This window comes from Chiroxiphia lanceolata, chromosome 9, assembly GCF_009829145.1.
Source record: "Chiroxiphia lanceolata isolate bChiLan1 chromosome 9, bChiLan1.pri, whole genome shotgun sequence".
In the NCBI taxonomy this organism is placed as follows: Eukaryota; Metazoa; Chordata; class Aves; order Passeriformes; family Pipridae; genus Chiroxiphia; species Chiroxiphia lanceolata.
Genome location: NC_045645.1, coordinates 13,964,704 through 13,980,974, shown reverse-complemented (window position 1 = coordinate 13,980,974; position 16,271 = coordinate 13,964,704). Strand labels below are relative to the sequence as shown.

General features: G+C 44.8%; 1 protein-coding gene across 2 annotated transcripts in view; it reads left to right on the top strand.

Moving 5' to 3' along the window:
- Positions 1–16,271, top strand: part of NEGR1 (neuronal growth regulator 1) — a 221,802-nt gene that overhangs the window by 92,248 nt on the left and 113,283 nt on the right. For both annotated transcript variants that reach the window (XM_032696533.1, XM_032696534.1), the window contains exon 2: positions 7,830–8,062. In XM_032696533.1, the coding sequence (XP_032552424.1) occupies positions 7,830–8,062 (233 nt within the window). The remainder of the gene's footprint in view (positions 1–7,829; positions 8,063–16,271) is intronic.

The following is a 16,271-nucleotide window of genomic DNA, read 5'->3' as shown; positions in this document are numbered from 1 at the left end:
GCTCATCTGTGCTGGGAACACCTCAGTGTTTGATCAGAGCTCTGCCCACTCCTGACAGGGAAAGAGAGAGAATAACGGAGATGTTGGGTCTTGCAAGAAGGAAAACTGAGACCAGGGTGGGAGGAAGGAGGAATGGTTTGGTACCAGGCATATGCAGGGGAGGTGGGAGCAGGTACTGGTGTGGATACGGTGGGGTGGTGGGGCCAGGACAGGCACAGAGGTGGCAGGACAGGGGCCTCAGAGGGGACCAAAGCAGAGCCCGTGGTGTTTGCAGGACCTACAGGAAGTCCTTCAAAGTTCAGGGATATTTGCTGTCAGCCAGTGCCTGCATGGACAGAGAGCTCTGAAATCCATATTGGATCCATTAGTACCACTTCTCCTTAGTACCCACTCACCTGGTGCCATTTCAGACACACAGAAGAGCAGAATTCCCAGGGGGTTTCATATTTCTGGAAACAGGAGAGGGCAAGTGGAGCTGGAAAAGCGTACACTCGTAAAGAAACCTCTCCCTGTCCCAGTCAAGTGCTGCCACCATCCTCTGAGCAGAAGGCATTTTAAAGGGAGATCTGAGGACTTGGGCATACAAGTGGGAATTCCAGGCAAAGCAAAGCTAATTATTGATTTTTGGTCTGTTTTGGCTGCTGTGAGACAGAGCTTGGGGTTCTGCTTTTACGCTCTGCTGTAGAACGTCAGCTTGTCTTCCCCATTTTACATAACTCCTTTTTTCCAGTCTTTCCAGAGAGTGCCTGTGTGGGCTTTGGATTTCAGTCCCACTCAGGAGGGAACAGTCTCCCTCTCTCCCTCTGCAGGAAAATGTGACATTTGCATTTCACCAATAAATAGTGTTACTTCTTGGGGAGGAAAAAACCCGTCTTCCTAAGACTTAAGATTTTGAAACTCTTTAGTCCCAGGTCTCTCACCTTCCCTCCTTCCTGGAGTGACTCCTCTGCCATGTTCAATACTTCTTCACTTCAGGGATTGTTTCATGCCAGCGGCTGCCACCAAGCACTGGTCAAGTCTCCTCCCCAAGCGACCTCCCAGTCCATGTGTCCACTCTTTCAGGCCTGGCAGTGAAGAGCACAGGTTAAATTACCTGAGGAAAAGGTGAGATTGGAGCTGCAGCAGCTTTACACTCTGGATACCCTGAGCTGGGGGTGCAGCTGTGCTGGGGGCACCTTGAGCTTGGGGTGTGGATGCAGCTGGGGCTCAGTGGGCACCAGTCCCAACCTCGGCCATCAATGCATCAGCTCCCTGATGGACTGGACTGTTCTGTAAATAAAGTTAAAAACTATGATGGTAATGAGCAGCTGTGCAGGTTTCTGTGAAGAGTTCCAGGCTTTGACCTACAGCAGACATGGAAAAGCTGATTTTGATCACAGAAGTAAAAGGGTCACAAAAATAAGTGTCTTTAAGCTGAAGGAGGGCAGGGTAAGACTGGAGATTAGGGACAAATGCTTCCCTGTGAGAGTGGTGAGGCCCTGGCACAGGTTGCCCAGAGAAGCTGTGGCTGCCTCCTCCTTGGAAGTGTCCATGGCCAGGTTGGGCAGGGCTTGGAGCGACCTGGGATAGTGGAAGGTGTCCCTGCCCATGGCAGAGGGACTGGATGATCTTTAAGGTCCCTCCCAACTCATACCATTCCAGTATTCTGTGAACAACTATAATCACACCTATTTTTAATGTTTAGAGAAATTCCTTTGGCATAACAAATTTCTAAGATAGGATTTGTAAGAATCTGTGGAAAACATGGAGAAACATTTTGCAAAGGTTCTTAGCAGATTTCTGGTGTGATTTTCTGGTTCTGGGGCTTGGATGTCTCATTTTATGTTCTGAGCTTGGGGATGTTTTTCTAGGCAGGCCCCAACCCTTGTGTTTCTCTCTTCTCTCACTGCTCAGCTCAAAGACAGTCTCCTTTAAAGCAGAAGGAATTCACTATTTTTCGCAGAGATTTTCCGTGTTCTGGGGGAAGCAGCTATAACTCAATGCCAAATCCAGTTTTGCTGGATAAAAAAAAAAAAAAGCTGCTGTAGTAAGCATAAAAACTCTTCACATCTGCTTTGGTGAACAGTCGCCCACTGCAGGGTGATGAAGGGGGCTGCTGCCATCCCTCGTGGGCGTCAGGCAGCTCCTCCAGCACCCAGAGCACCCATTACATAAAAACAGACATGTTTTTAAGTCAAATTCTTCCAGCTTCCAGGAAGAAGAAAGGGTTCCAGGATTTGTGTAAATGAGATGGAACTTTTAACCTGAACTACAATAGCATTGCTGGTTTTAGAGACACAACCTTCACAGAAATGAGTCATGTTCCCACCTGGAATATGTGTCCTGACATTGAGGGGATGTGATTTATGGAGGAGGCATCTCACAGAATGTCACTGGTGTGTCCTCTCAGTCAGAGAGGTATTTTGAAGGATTCTGCAGCTGGGCAGTGCAGTGGCTCCTGGTATTTCCTGGCCATTTCCCACAGCTCTTGGTGTTCCTACATCCCACCTAGGGAGGGAGCACCAAATGGAGGCCCCTGGGACTGGTGGGTGAAATGAGAGGGTTGTGTGAGTTGAATTTACCTACAGATTTATGAGACAGTTTTTAACTTAATTATCCTTTTAGCTTGGCAATCCAGGTCAAGTAAGGAATTGCACAAGGAGTGAATAAAATGGATGAGGAAAATGGCAGCATTTGGTCCTCCTGAGTGAAGGATTTACAAGGGCTTGGAGGAACAGGACAAGGGAGAATGGCTTCCCACTGCCAGAGGGCAGGGTTAGATATTGGGATATTGGGAAGAAATTCTTCCCTGTGAAGGTGGTGAGGCCCTGGCACAGGTTGCCCAGAGAAGCTGTGGCTGCCCCATCCCTGGAAGTGTCCAAGGCCAGGTTGGACGGGGCTTGGAGCAACCTGGTCTAGTGGAAGGTGTCCCTGCCCATGGCAGGGGGTGGAACTGGGTGAGCTTTAGGGTTCTTCCCAACCCAAACCACTCTGGGATTCTAAGATTATTTTCCTGTTAAACACTGCCCAAGCACTATCCAGAAGCACTGTCCTTAAACCAGAGGGAATCAAAGGCTATTCGGAGATGGACAAGTGTCCCATATTCCTGTGCTCTATGAAACGTGGGAAGGCTCCATGTGCATTCCCATGCATTGTCCTTCAGGTGCAACCAGCTGGGAGCCCCAGCCCTGGTGCACTGCGAAGGCTCCTGGAGACAGAGCCCATGTGCTGCTTTAATTAAGCAACTGCAAAGAACTGTTTTTTACAGAGATTAATAGGTCTCTGTTTTAATTATGGGGAAATAATAGACTAGAGAGCTGGGAAAGAGGGAGGTGTAAAAAAAAAAGAGAATTAAAAACTTGAAGGAAGCTGGGTGAGACTCAATTTTTCTGTACTTACAAATTACAGATCATCCCCATTAATAATGATTGGAAAAATAATAAAGTACCCTCAGCCGTGTATGACAGTTAACATTAAAATCTATTTTTTATGCTTGTTGAGTAGGGAATTTCTGATTACAATCATCAGTTAAAAAATAAATTGTATTTTTTTTCAATCTTCCAAGTTTAAAAATAGAAGAATTCTCTTCTGAGTTCAGCTCTGGTTTCATCAATAGTTTTCCAAACCATGTAAAGGTAAAAAGAGCAAAAGTTAGTTTCATTTAATGATTGTTATGCTTACTTTAATTGTGCTAGAGTGTAATTATTAACTGCTAAAAATAATTAGTCCTATGCATAGATTTCAAAAATTGTTTTGCAGGAAATGCTGTCATGAGTTTAAAAACAAACAGAATTCAAGGAAAGAGAGAAAAGGGAGAAGAGAGGGAAAGGGAGAAGAGAGGGAGGGCCACTGATATTTGCTTGTAAATAAATTATTTCCCATAGATTACCAGAGGAAATGTTTTAATCTTGGACTTTATTAAACCTCAGCATTCTTTGGCTTGAGTTGTCTCCCAGTGACAGGCAGTGATGTTCCCCAGGTCCCACAGTCCTGGTCCCGTCACTGTGGGCCTTCAGTGCTGGGATCCCACAGACTTTGTGTGTACCTTGGTCTGGGGTCATTATTAATGTATTTATGGCACTCACAACCAGGAGTTGGACTCTTGGCTTGAGGCTCAGCCTCATCCCGAGGGATTGCGCTGGAAGGCTGCCAGCTCCTCGGAGCTTCCCATAAAATCGAAGCTCTGCTCAGCCTCATGTCTCGTGTTGGCTGAAAACTCATGTTTGAGCTCCCTGAGGGGTTTGGAAGATCAAATGGGCAAATTGTTCCAGAGCACAAACCCAAATTTGAGGGTTTTATTAAATCTTCACTTGGCTATTACTGTTTTAGGGTTTGTAACACATTTTGCTCAGCTTTCCTGCTGCTCCCTTAAGGAAGTAGAGGTTCTCAGGGAGGACTTTGGGCAGCGCTGTGCAGCTGCACTCCAGGCACTGAATGTGGGCATCTCACTGCCCAGGCTGCACGGCAAGGTGCAATCAGGACCCACACAGCTGGGGGCCCTGAACTCCTCACTGGGTTGCTCTGAAGGGTCCTTGCCTCTTCACAGCTGCCTTTCCTCCCCAGTCCTCACTCATGAGGAGGCTGTCACCAAGTGTGCTCTGATCCCCCAGTCCGAGGGGCCTGGACACGGACAGTGTGTCTGTACAGCAGGCAGTTCATAGAGTCCCATAATGGTTTGGGTCAGAAGGGACTGTAATCTCATCTAATTACAACCCTCTGCCATGGGCCGGGACACCTTCCACTAGACCAGGTTGTTCCACACCCCATCTTCTTGTAGGAGCTGCACCATTTCAGGGTTTCAGTCAGAAGAGCCAATGTATTTCCAGATATCATAGAATTATGGAATATCCTGACTTGGAAGAGAACCACAGGGATCGTTCGGTCCAGCTCCTCGCCCTGCCTGGGACACCCCAACAATCCCTGTCTCTGAGAGCATTGTCCAAATACTCCTTGAGCTCTGTCAGCCTTGATGCTGTGACCACTGCCCTGGGGAGCCTGTTCAGTGCCCAGCCACCCTCGAGGGAAAGAACCTTTTCCTGATATCCAGCTTAGACCTCTCCTGAAACAGGTCCATGCCATGTTCATGTTGGTACCCAGAAAATAATACGGAGTTATCATTTCTTATCTGCAGCTTAAAAAATAGTGTAAAACCCAGTGTTCTTAGTTAAAATGAAGCCATTTGTCCAGTGGTGAACCCTGTGAGCAATGAGGAGCACAGAGAGAGGCAGATCTTAGGTATGAAGGTGGCTGGGGTGTCACAGAGTCCATGTGTGCTGCTCAGATCCCATGGAATTGCCTGGGGTTGGTGTTTTTATTGATCTCAGTGTTTATTCTTTGTAATTGTTCATCCACATCCACATGTCACACAATCCATATGTGAAAGGCTGCTCTTTCACAGGAAATTGTAAAGGTATGGGGGTGAAGAGCCAAACCATCATTTAAAGGGGGCAAATCCTTAATTGTTCTTATTTCTGTTCCCCAGCAGTAACTACAGCGTGGCCTCTGCTGGCCAGGGATTCACATGGGGTGACGTGGTCTCAGAGCTGCCTGTGGAACAGTTTTAGGGAATAACTGTGTTGTCAGAACTGAAAAGTGATTTGCAAACTGCAAGGGATTAAATTTGTTAGATTAGAAAACATTTCTGAGATGAATCATTTGATTGCTGCTTCCATGGAGTAAATATGCACTTTATCCATCGCATCCCACGTGCATGGTGGGAAAATACAGCACATTGGCTGCTGCTGGATCTGAAAGCCATCCTGTGCAAAACATTCCAGCCAAATTCTGCAGCGTTTTCAAATCATTTCACTCCCACAGCCTGAGGGAACACGGATGGGGCTTGAGTAAGTGAAGAGAGGAGAGCTTTGGGCTGTTAAAGGAGCCTGTCTGAGGTGAAATATTTAATCTGTTTGCAAAGCACCTTATTTGGAGATAATGTTTAGTTTGAAACAGATGTTCTCACGTACCACCACCACATGCTTCATCAGGGCCTGGACAATCACGGAATCATAGAAAAGCCTGGATTGGATAGGACCTTACAGATCATCCCATTGCACCCCCTGCCATGGGCAGGGACACCTTCCACCAGCCCAGGTTGTCAGATTTGCTGTAATTGACTGGATCCAGCTCTGCAGAGACAGCAGCAGAAAAGAAACACGGTATAGAAAAACATCAGTGAATTAGAGCTTTCTCTGCTTCTCCCCACTCTGCTGTTGATTAGAATCGATTTGAAAATGTTCATAAGACTTTGAAAGTGGCTCCTTGCATTCTCTGGATGGGACCAGACCCTACAGAATTCCTCCTGCAGGGATTCAGAGGTGTCTGCTGTGCTCTTCTGCCTCAAAGTGGCACTCGCCAGTGACATCCCAATTCTCTACTATACAAACGGGGATTTTTTATCCCATATTGTATCTTCTCTCAGAACACTTTCAGATTTAATGTTGAGATCATTAATTAAATGAATGGTTATTCTTATGATTCATTTCTGAAGAATTTCAGCCTCATGTTTCTAGTTTCTTATTCCTAAAAGGAATGTCATTTTCCCCTTAAACAATACTGCCAGATGCTTAAGCCACAAAGTCACCATTTTCCCCCTCCCAGTTTCTATAGTTGTGCTATTTTAATGTTTCATCAAAGAGATGAGCTCCATTGCATTTCTTTCTTCTTCTGGATTTCCTTTATGTGAAAACCTCTTTATCAAATAAAAATGTCCCATTAGTCTGTTGCACTTTGTATTACCTTCCTTATTACCTTCCTTCAGCCTTTAAAGTCATTTTAAAGCCTGCATTCCCAATGTGGGCATGGTGGTGAGCCTAAAATCTGCCTCATTCATTCTCCACAGTTCCTTAAATTTATGGAAAGAAATGCAGATTTTCCAATCCTACAGCATCACTCTCAGATTACTACTGGATTTGCAGATTCCTACTCTCAAACCTGAGTCCATCAAGGTTTTTCTCTGCCATTACTCCATCTCTGCCTTTTCCCAATGCTGGATGCCACCTTCTTCATGGAAACCTGGAGTACAGTGTGCAGTGGGTGTTGCTTCCTCATTAAATATCCTTAACCTCGCTGCAGACTGGCTCAGTCTCTCCATCAGCTCAGGAAATAAAGCTCTTCCCACATGTTTTCCCTGTCCTTTTATCCTGTCCCTTTTCAACCACTGCTGGGCTTTACTGGTTTTCAGAGAATCATATCCCAGACTGGTTTGGGTTGGGAGGGACAACAGTTCCACATCCCTGGAATGTTCAAGGCCAGGTTGGATGGGGCTTGGAGCAACCTGGGATAGTGGAAGGCGTCCCTGCCCATGGCAGGGGGTGGAACTGGATGAGCTTTAAGGTCTCCTTCAATCCAAACAATTCCCTGATTCTGTGATTCCATGAACTCTCTGAAAAGAGAAAAAAAATTGTTTGGATTCTACAGTGTCCTTATATATTTTGGTGGAAGAAGTCTCTTGGTTTCTTCACTAAGCAAGCAGGAGGTGGTTGTGCCTTAGGAACAGGGCAGTATTTTTCATGGGAGCACATGGTGCTCCTGATCCTCACGGACCAGGGCTGGAGGAGAAAGGGCTGATCCAGCCCAGTCAGAAATAACTGAGACTTTCTTGCTACTGCTCCACTGACCTTTCCCAGCAGGAAAACCAGAAAGAAAGAAGAGAACAGAAAAATATGTGTGTGTTTATTGTGTTGTAAGATGGGCTTTTGGATTTAGGATGATTTTGAATTTACAATTGATTCATAGTTTGAGGTTCAACTCTGATATATTATAGTTGTGTTCAGTCTAAAAATCAGTAGCATTGCATGGGACTTTACAGCTCCTACATTTTCATCCTGATGGTTTCACTTTTTTCCCAGGTGTTACTTGGAAGATGGAGCCTCTAAAGGTGCCTGGCTGAACCGGTCGAGCATTATCTTTGCTGGCAGTGACAAGTGGTCGGTGGATCCCCGGGTTTCCATCGCCACAGCCAACAGGAGGGAGTACAGCCTGCAGATTCAGGATGTGGATGTGACCGACGATGGGCCCTACACTTGCTCCGTGCAGACCCAACACACCCCCAGGACCATGCAGGTGCACCTAACTGTGCAAGGTATGTGTGTGAGCCAATTCCACATCCTTGAGGGAGGTGGAGGAGAAAAAGATCTGGTTTATAGATGGGAACCATCATCTTTTCTTTTTCCTTTCCTTTCCTTTCCTTTCCTTTCCTTTCCTTTCCTTTCCTTTCCTTTCCTTTCCTTTCCTTTCCTTTCCTTTCCTTTCCTTTCCTTTCCTTTCCTTTCCTTTCCTTTCCTTTCCTTTCCTTTTCCTTTTCCTTTTCCTTTTCCTTTTCCTTTTCCTTTTCCTTTTCCTTTTCCTTTTCCTTTTCCTTTTCCTTTTCCTTTTCCTTTTCCTTTTCCTTTTCCTTTTCCTTTTCCTTTTCCTTTTCCTTTTCCTTTTCCTTTTCCTTTTCCTTTTCCTTTTCCTTTTCCTTTTCCTTTTCCTTTTCCTTTTCCTTTTCCTTTTCCTTTTCTTTTCCTTTTCCTTTTCCTTTTCCTTTTTCCTTTCTTTCTCTCTTTCTTTCTTTCTTCCTTTTCTTTCTTTCCTTTATTTCCTTTTTTATTTCTTTTTCTCTCTCCCTCTCTCTCTCTCCCTATCCCTCCCATTCTTCCTTCTTGTTTCTTCCAGAGCACTTCTCCCACAGAAATACCCAGATCCCAGTATTCCTGATAAGAACAGTCTATTTATTTCAGTGACAGTTCTCTGCTATAAGGACTTCAGAACAGCAGTGTCAGTTTTACACATGTGGGTTTAATATTTATTGTGTTGTTCCAAGGTGAACAATTTTCGGCTTTGATTGTCTTCATAATAATTAATGCCCTCGTGCAAGGGCTAAAAAACCAAGTGGGAAATTAATTGCAAGTATAAAATATATCAACAGGAGCTTAAAATTAATTAGGCTAACTACAAGCATATAGAGAAATAATAACTCAATAGTTAAAAATATGCATAATTATTAAGCAATTGCATTTATATCTTCAGAAATGCAAAGTATAACCTAAGGCTTTAACTTATTAGTCTTTGGTGCAATCATCATTAACATTTTCTTTTGCATTTTTATGAGTAATAAGGCAATGAATATAAAAGAGAAGGATCGAAATGGCAATCCCTATTAATCCATATGGCACACAGAAATCCCTTACAAAGAACGGGTGTGAAACCATTCCCAAACTAATTATCCTTATCCATGGGATCTTTAGAACCCACTGGTTTGTAGGAATGTTGGGCTGGACCTCTGAGCTAAGTGTAGTTATTGCTTAAAGAACATTGTTTTATCAGTATGGCCAAAAAGCCACCACTGAGTCATTTTTATGACTTTCCATGAAGGTGTCAAGACCTGTCACCATGTGGTTTATGTGGAGGATGTTTAGGGATTGCAGAAGTGTTTTGTATTTCCTATGTCTGGAGAAGGGAACGGAGCTGGGGAAGGGTCTGGAGCACCAGGAGCAGCTGAGGGAGTGGGGGGGCTCAGCCTGGAGAAAAGGAGGCTCAGGGGGAACCTTTTCACTCTCTGCAACTCCCTGACAGGAGTGTGGAGCCAGGTGGTAGTTGGGCTCTACTCTCAGAGGGCAAGGGACAGGACAAGAGGAAATGTCCTCAAGCTGTGCCATGGGTGGTTCAAGTTGGACATGAGGAGGAATTCCTTCCTGGAAAGGATGGTCAGGCATCGGAAGGGGCTACCTATGGAGGTGGTGGAGTCCCTATCCCTGGAGGTGTCCAAGGAGCAGCTGGATGTGGCACTCAGTGCTCTGAGCTGGGTGACAAGGTGGGGATTGGGCGCAGTTTGGACTCAGTCGTATGAGATGGCTTTTCCAACCAGAACCTCAATGTCTCTCTTTGTGCTGAAAATCTCCTTGAACCGGGACTCTGTCTTAGGTTCATTTATTTTTCCCATGGGAAGAGGAGCCCACATTTCAGAGGCCTGTTCTGCCTGATCTTAGGTCACCTCCACCTTCACCCTTCCCCAGCTCCATTCCCTTCCCTGGACACGCTCCAGCCCCTCAGTGTCTTTCTTGTCATGAGGGGTCCAGAACTATACATGGGAGTTGAGGTGAGTCCTCAGCAGTGCCCAATACAGAGGGAAGATCACTTCCCTAAATCCTTCTGATCATACTATTTTTTACACAAGCCAGGTGCCATTGGCCTTTTTGGCCACCTGGGCACACCTAGACCTATGTTCATCTCTTCATCCTCCATGTGCTGAGACTCTGTAGGTGAGGACACCATGTTCAGGCCTCCTTTGAGGTGGAGACTGACCAGTGTGAAAGTACCTGAGATTGTAAAAAAAAATGCAAAGTGCTGATTGGTGTGAGGAGCTGAAATAACCTTTTCTGCCCAATAGGGTTTGTAGGGATGATACAATCAGACTTTATAGGAGCACCTTTGTGTTTACCTGTAATATCCTTCATGACTTTGTATTTTGAGATTAGAAACAATTTCTGCTATTGGGGATAAATGCCAAAGCAAAACCGTTCTGTCAAAGGGCTGAGCCTACTTTAACATTGTGAATAAAAAGCTCAGCACAGACCCAGAGCAGCACAGGAAATCACAGCAGAAAAGGATCATTTGGGAGCAGAGTCTGAGTCCCTTCACATCGCTCTACCCTCCAGGCTGTGTTCTATGTTCTATGGAGGAACAGTGGAAGAAGATGTTCTCCTGCTGGAAACAGTGGAGCTGGAGGAGCCAGGGGGATGTGTGTCACACATTTGTGTCACAAATGAGATGAGGAAAGGCTTATGTCAGATCATAAGCTCCCAAATAGCTTCAGACTCCAGATAGGAAAATGATTTGCTGTGAAGCTCCACGTTAGAAGCTGTGCAAACCCAACTCCCTCTTTTTCCTTTGACTTGGTGTGTGCGTCAGTCTTTCTATACAGACGGAGCCAGGAGCTGTCATGTTGAATATCCTCTTCTCTGCTTTTTGGGCTGACAATTTCATATTCATAGAAGTAAATAAATACATTTTAATAGTTTAAAGATGCCTTAATTTTTGTGAGTAAGACACAGACGAGCACCATAATGAATGAACAAGGGAAGCAGCAGCCTCTCCATTGCTGTCCCATCCAAGACCCAGGGGGGCTCGGCCACTTCCCATCAGGAACATCTGGCAGAGCTGGAGGTTGAGTTTCAGTCTCCCAAATCCCTCCTCAAATCCCTGTGCCAAACCCAGCACAGGACCTTAAGGAGACCACTGGGTCAGGTCTTGATCACTGTTTCTTGTTACAGTTACTCCTGTTTGTACCAAGGAAATCAATGAAGATGATAGTTAATGAAAAAGAAAACGGAAAATATGTCTTTAGCCCACATTTACATCTGTGAAAGAAAAAACACATGAAAGAGAGTAGCATCATCCAGTTAACTTTATTACAGTGACCTTATTAAAAAGGAGTGAGAATTATGAAGTAATTAATTGAAAGTTTAGATGATAGGAGCTTGTAATCAACACAGTCTACCTCAGTGGCAGATGCTTGATCCGCAAAGTCATGAGCTTCAGATGATTTAAACATCAGCTGTTTGTTACAGTAAAAGAGAAAAATTAAATCCCTATTTCCACACTCTATTGCTCATAATTTTTCTCCAAAAGGTTGCAATTTCTGCCATTTCTAATCTGACATTTATTCTACCAAAGTCTAAATTGCATCGTCCAAGCTATGTTTTTCTTTCAATTGGGAAAAATATTAAGACATGTTTACTGCTGTCCTTGAGAATGAATTGATCCCCGGGGCAGAGCAAGGGGTCCCAGCCCCAGGGACCCTTTCTCCCCAGGGCAGGATATGGTGAGGATGCTCTTGGACTGTGGGGGCAAAGCGCAGGTCAGGAGTTGTGTTTGGGACTCCAGGGACACAGAGACCACAATAGGGTGTCAAAGGGACCTCAGTCACCAAGGGAGGGCCACCAGGATGATCAGGAGAATAAAGAACCCCTCTGAAAGAGATTGTTCTCTTGAACGCAGTGAAATAAGGGCTTGGGGAAGATTTTGCTCTGCTTCAGTAATGCACTTGCATGGATCCCAGGGAGGAAGAACAAACACCAGCTTAGGGAGCACTTCTACAAGACTGTCACAGAATCCCAGACTGGTTGGGGTTGGAAGGGATCTTAAAGATCATCCTGTTCCACCTGCTGACATGGGCAAACTGTCAACACTGGTGTATCAGTGACACAAAAACTTTCTCCCATCAATTACTTGCTGTCTTAGTTTTTATTTTAATCCAGCCCATGCCGGACACATGTTGGACACCACTGGGGACAGACCCTGTGCGTGTGAGACCTGGCTCTCACTCCTGTCCTGCCCTCCCTGCATTGTCTCGTTTCTGTACAAGATCAGCACTTGACTCGTGCCTGTGAAGAGTTCAGTTATCTGAGGAAATGCCATTTATAGATTCAGTCAGAAACCACAACCTCGGGATTTTATTTAAACGCGTTCCCAAAGTAATACTCAAGGCCCTTTTTCTGTTTAATAAACCCCCTTAATGTCCCCTAAATATTAATGTATTGATTTAGTCTTTGCAATGTTTGCAAAGTCTAATTTGTTTCCTCAGCCAGGCCAAGAGGGACTTGCATTTGGAGCTAACGAGATAAATCTTCCCCAAATTTATTTAAAGTGGGACAAAATAAATATGCAAAAGACTTCTAAAATCATCTAACAACCAGTTTCCAGCTAAAAGTGACAATCTATTACTCTTTTAAATCGTTGGCACTCAAGTAGGGTGTCAGTTCTTTATAAAATTAACTTGCTGGTACCAGCCACTGTTATCATCTTGTCCCTGCTCAGCACAGGAAGAAAAAGACTTGGAAAAATAGTTCTAGAGGGGGAGGCAGCCATGGGAGGTTTGCTCCCTGGGAGAGGCCCCCAGAGAACCACCCTCTCCAGCAAGGAGCATCCTTGAAGCTGCCATTCCCCAAGGCTGCACCCACAGTCATTAATGCGTCATTAATGACTGATCCCAATGTTTGCTCCAAGGTTTGTAGTTTTTATCCATTCATTAAATTCCTCCCACATCTGTACCTCTCGTGGCATTCAGATGAGCTGCGGGGGATCTCTGGCTCTGAAATATGGATGAATGGCTTTTCTCGCTCCGTAACAGCTCAAACCATGGGAAATGTTTGCGTTAGTAGGTGAGCTCATTTCCAGGGATGTAAATCAGGGATATTTTATCTGAACTAGAGTAGGGCTGTACTCATCTGAAACTCGTAATTCTGCCATGTTGGAGGTGCTTTAGTCATGGCTGCAACTGAATTTCTATTATGAGCCTGAAATTTCCATCTTCTGAAATCTGCAGGCAAAGGATAATCTACAGAAAATGATAATTTCCTCTTGGCTCTCAAGTGTATTAGTTCTGTTACATTTGAATTAAGGGGAATGAGATGTTCTGTGACACACGAGAGTCTTGCAAAAGGTGCCTTCAGCACAGTCCAAAGTGTCTTTCAGCAACTTCTTGTGTTATATGGACAGGCCTTTGAGCAACCTGGTCTAGTGGAAGGTGTCCCTGCCCATAGCACCTGATTTTTCAGGTCCCTCCCAACTCTAACCATTCCATGAGTCTATGATTCCATAATAATGAAAAACAAAATGACAACAATACAGAGCAGTATTTTGGGGGGATTTGTTTTTAATGCTTTGCTATTCATTTTTCTGTGTCAGTCTCTTCCCACGCTTCTTTTTCTCTTTGAAGAAGCACCAGTGGTAGGAGTGAAAGTAGGCCAAGCACACGTAGGAAGGAAGTTGGAGTTCCAAGAAGAGCAAGTAGTAAAACTTGGGAGGACTTTGATAGAATATTTGCAGTAAAAGGAGCTCCACGCTTCATGCTCCATTTCCATATTTAATGCTGGAGAAGCTGATAGCACAGAGGGTTTGTTTTGTCTTTTATTTCCTTCTGTGATGCAGAACCCTGGGATCTGCAATGTATGTTGCTGCTGTGCTTCCCCTCACAGGCTGCTCCGAGGGATTGTGAAGGGAGCTTGTACATGCCTGCTTTTAAATTCCTGTCAGCCCTGAGAGATGGTACCATCACCCAGAACAGGGCAAAGGGCCCTGCTTTATAGCCTTTGTAGCCAGCTCTACCTAAGCAAAAGCTGCTGCACAATCTCCTGGCAGGCCAGACCCCTTCCTAGAACTGAATTATACATAGGCAAGAATATCCCACCTCCAGTGAGCAGCCCATTAATAAAATCCCAAACAGGATTGGGGTGGAAAGATCTCAACAGGAAAAAACGAAGAAAGAGGAAAAATGCACAAACCTGAAGGACTTGAAAAATTGGAGACTTTGTTAAAGAAACTGAATATTTGGTCTTTTCCCTATGCCTTGGAAGCAGCCAGAGGTTGTACTGGAAAATATACAGCAGTGTTCTAGAAATGCACAGGACTCCCAGTCCAGTCTCTTTTATAGTTTATCAATTGATAAACACGGGCTGGAGCATGTCCAGGGAAGGGAACGGGGCTGGGGAAGGGTCTGGAGCACCAGGAGTGGCTGAGGGAGCTGGAGGCCTCAGCCTGGAGAAAAGGAGGCTCAGGATAGGCCTTCTGGCTCTCTGCAACTCCCTGACAGGAGGGTGGAGCCAGGGGAGCATCGGGCTCTGCTCCCAGGAAACAAGGGACAGGACAAGAGAAAACGGCCTCAAGCTGTGCCAGGGGAGGTTCAGGTTGAATATTGGGAAAATTTCTTCCTGGAAAGTGTTGTCCAGCCCTGGCACATCTGCCCAGGGAGGTGGTGGAGTCCCCATCCCTGGAAGTGTTCAAAAGGTGCGTGGATGTCGCACTTAAGAACATGGGTTAGTGATGAACATGGTGGTGGCCCAGGGTTGATGGTTGGAGCTGATGGTCTTAAAGGTCTTTTCGCATCTTAATGATTCTATGATTCCTTAAGGATTTTCCTGTGGCTGGGGACTGTCTCCTGTTGGTATATCTACTACTGAGCTATGACAAACTTTATCTGCATTGAAAAAGTGATTTAATTAAATTTAAAATAATAACAGTGTGTTATCTCTAATCCCCACCTCCAGTGTATGGAGGTGTGATTCTTCTGTTGGAATTTACTTGATGGTACATCTTGTCTTGGTTTTATGAGCTGGGAACTTGCAAAAGAAAAATATTTTGTGCTATGAGCTATGTTGGGTTCACGGTTATGGGAGAAACACCAAGAGTGAACAAGGGTGGGGATGGATCTGTTAAAGCAGCTCCTTCTCCTGTACTACATATGAGTAGTATATTCTCATACTCTGCATATACTCACATGCTGTGCAGTTCCTTCTTTATTTTTAAAACTCTACAATTTAATTTTGACTTTATAGCTTAAGAAAGGGTAAAGAGAGGATGATGACAATATCTGATATTTGCAAGCAGCCAAATCCACCAGTTGGAAAGAGCAAAACCAAATGCCTGTCTTTAAAAAGAGCTTATGGAGCTAATTTAGGAAAATTTCTGGAAAGGACTGAAAAAACAAGTGAGAAGTGAAGAGGCAGATTTGTACAGTAGTACTGAATTGTAAGGAATTTGAAAGGAAGCTTTAAAGGGTATGGATTGAATGTTTCCTGCCTGGAAAATCTCCATTTGAAGAAGTTAATCTTTGATTGTACAGCTTTCCAAGAGATGTAAAGGAAACTTTTCAGTTGAGTGTCAAAAGATTGCAAGGCAGCAAATACTGAGGTTCCTAAACCTTAGACATCTGTCAGGGATGCAGGGGCACATCCTCTATTGGGAAATAATGCTGCTGATCCCTCTCTGAGCACTGTGTCCAACCTGTGCCCAATCCCCACCTTGTCACCCAGCCCAGAGCACTGAGTGCCACATCCAGTTGTTCCTTGGACACCTCCAGGGATGGGGACTCCACCACCTCCTTGGGCAGCCCCTGACCACTCTTTCCATGAAGAATTTCTTCCTGATGTCCAACCCGAACCTCTTTTTTCTATGTGATGACTGCAGTGATGATTCAGATTTTAGGTACTTTAACTAAGACAATATATGTGGGTTTCCCGTCAGGTTATGCCAAAGGTCAGTATATCTAAGCTTTCGCCTGGTGCCCGGTATGGAGTCCAGTTTACAAAAAACATACCCTACCTTACAAAGGAAGTGAATGAACAAATTTCAGAGCAGCTCCATGAACCCCAAACATCCTCACAGTGGAACACAGCTGCAGACTCACAAAGAAACTAAATTAGAGCCGTGTTTGCAGCAAACAGCAAATGGAGGCCCTCCTTGAGGCAATTAGCAAAGCAGAGCTCTCTTTTGGAGGCATGAAAACAGCATTCAGCAACAGTTTTCAAGTG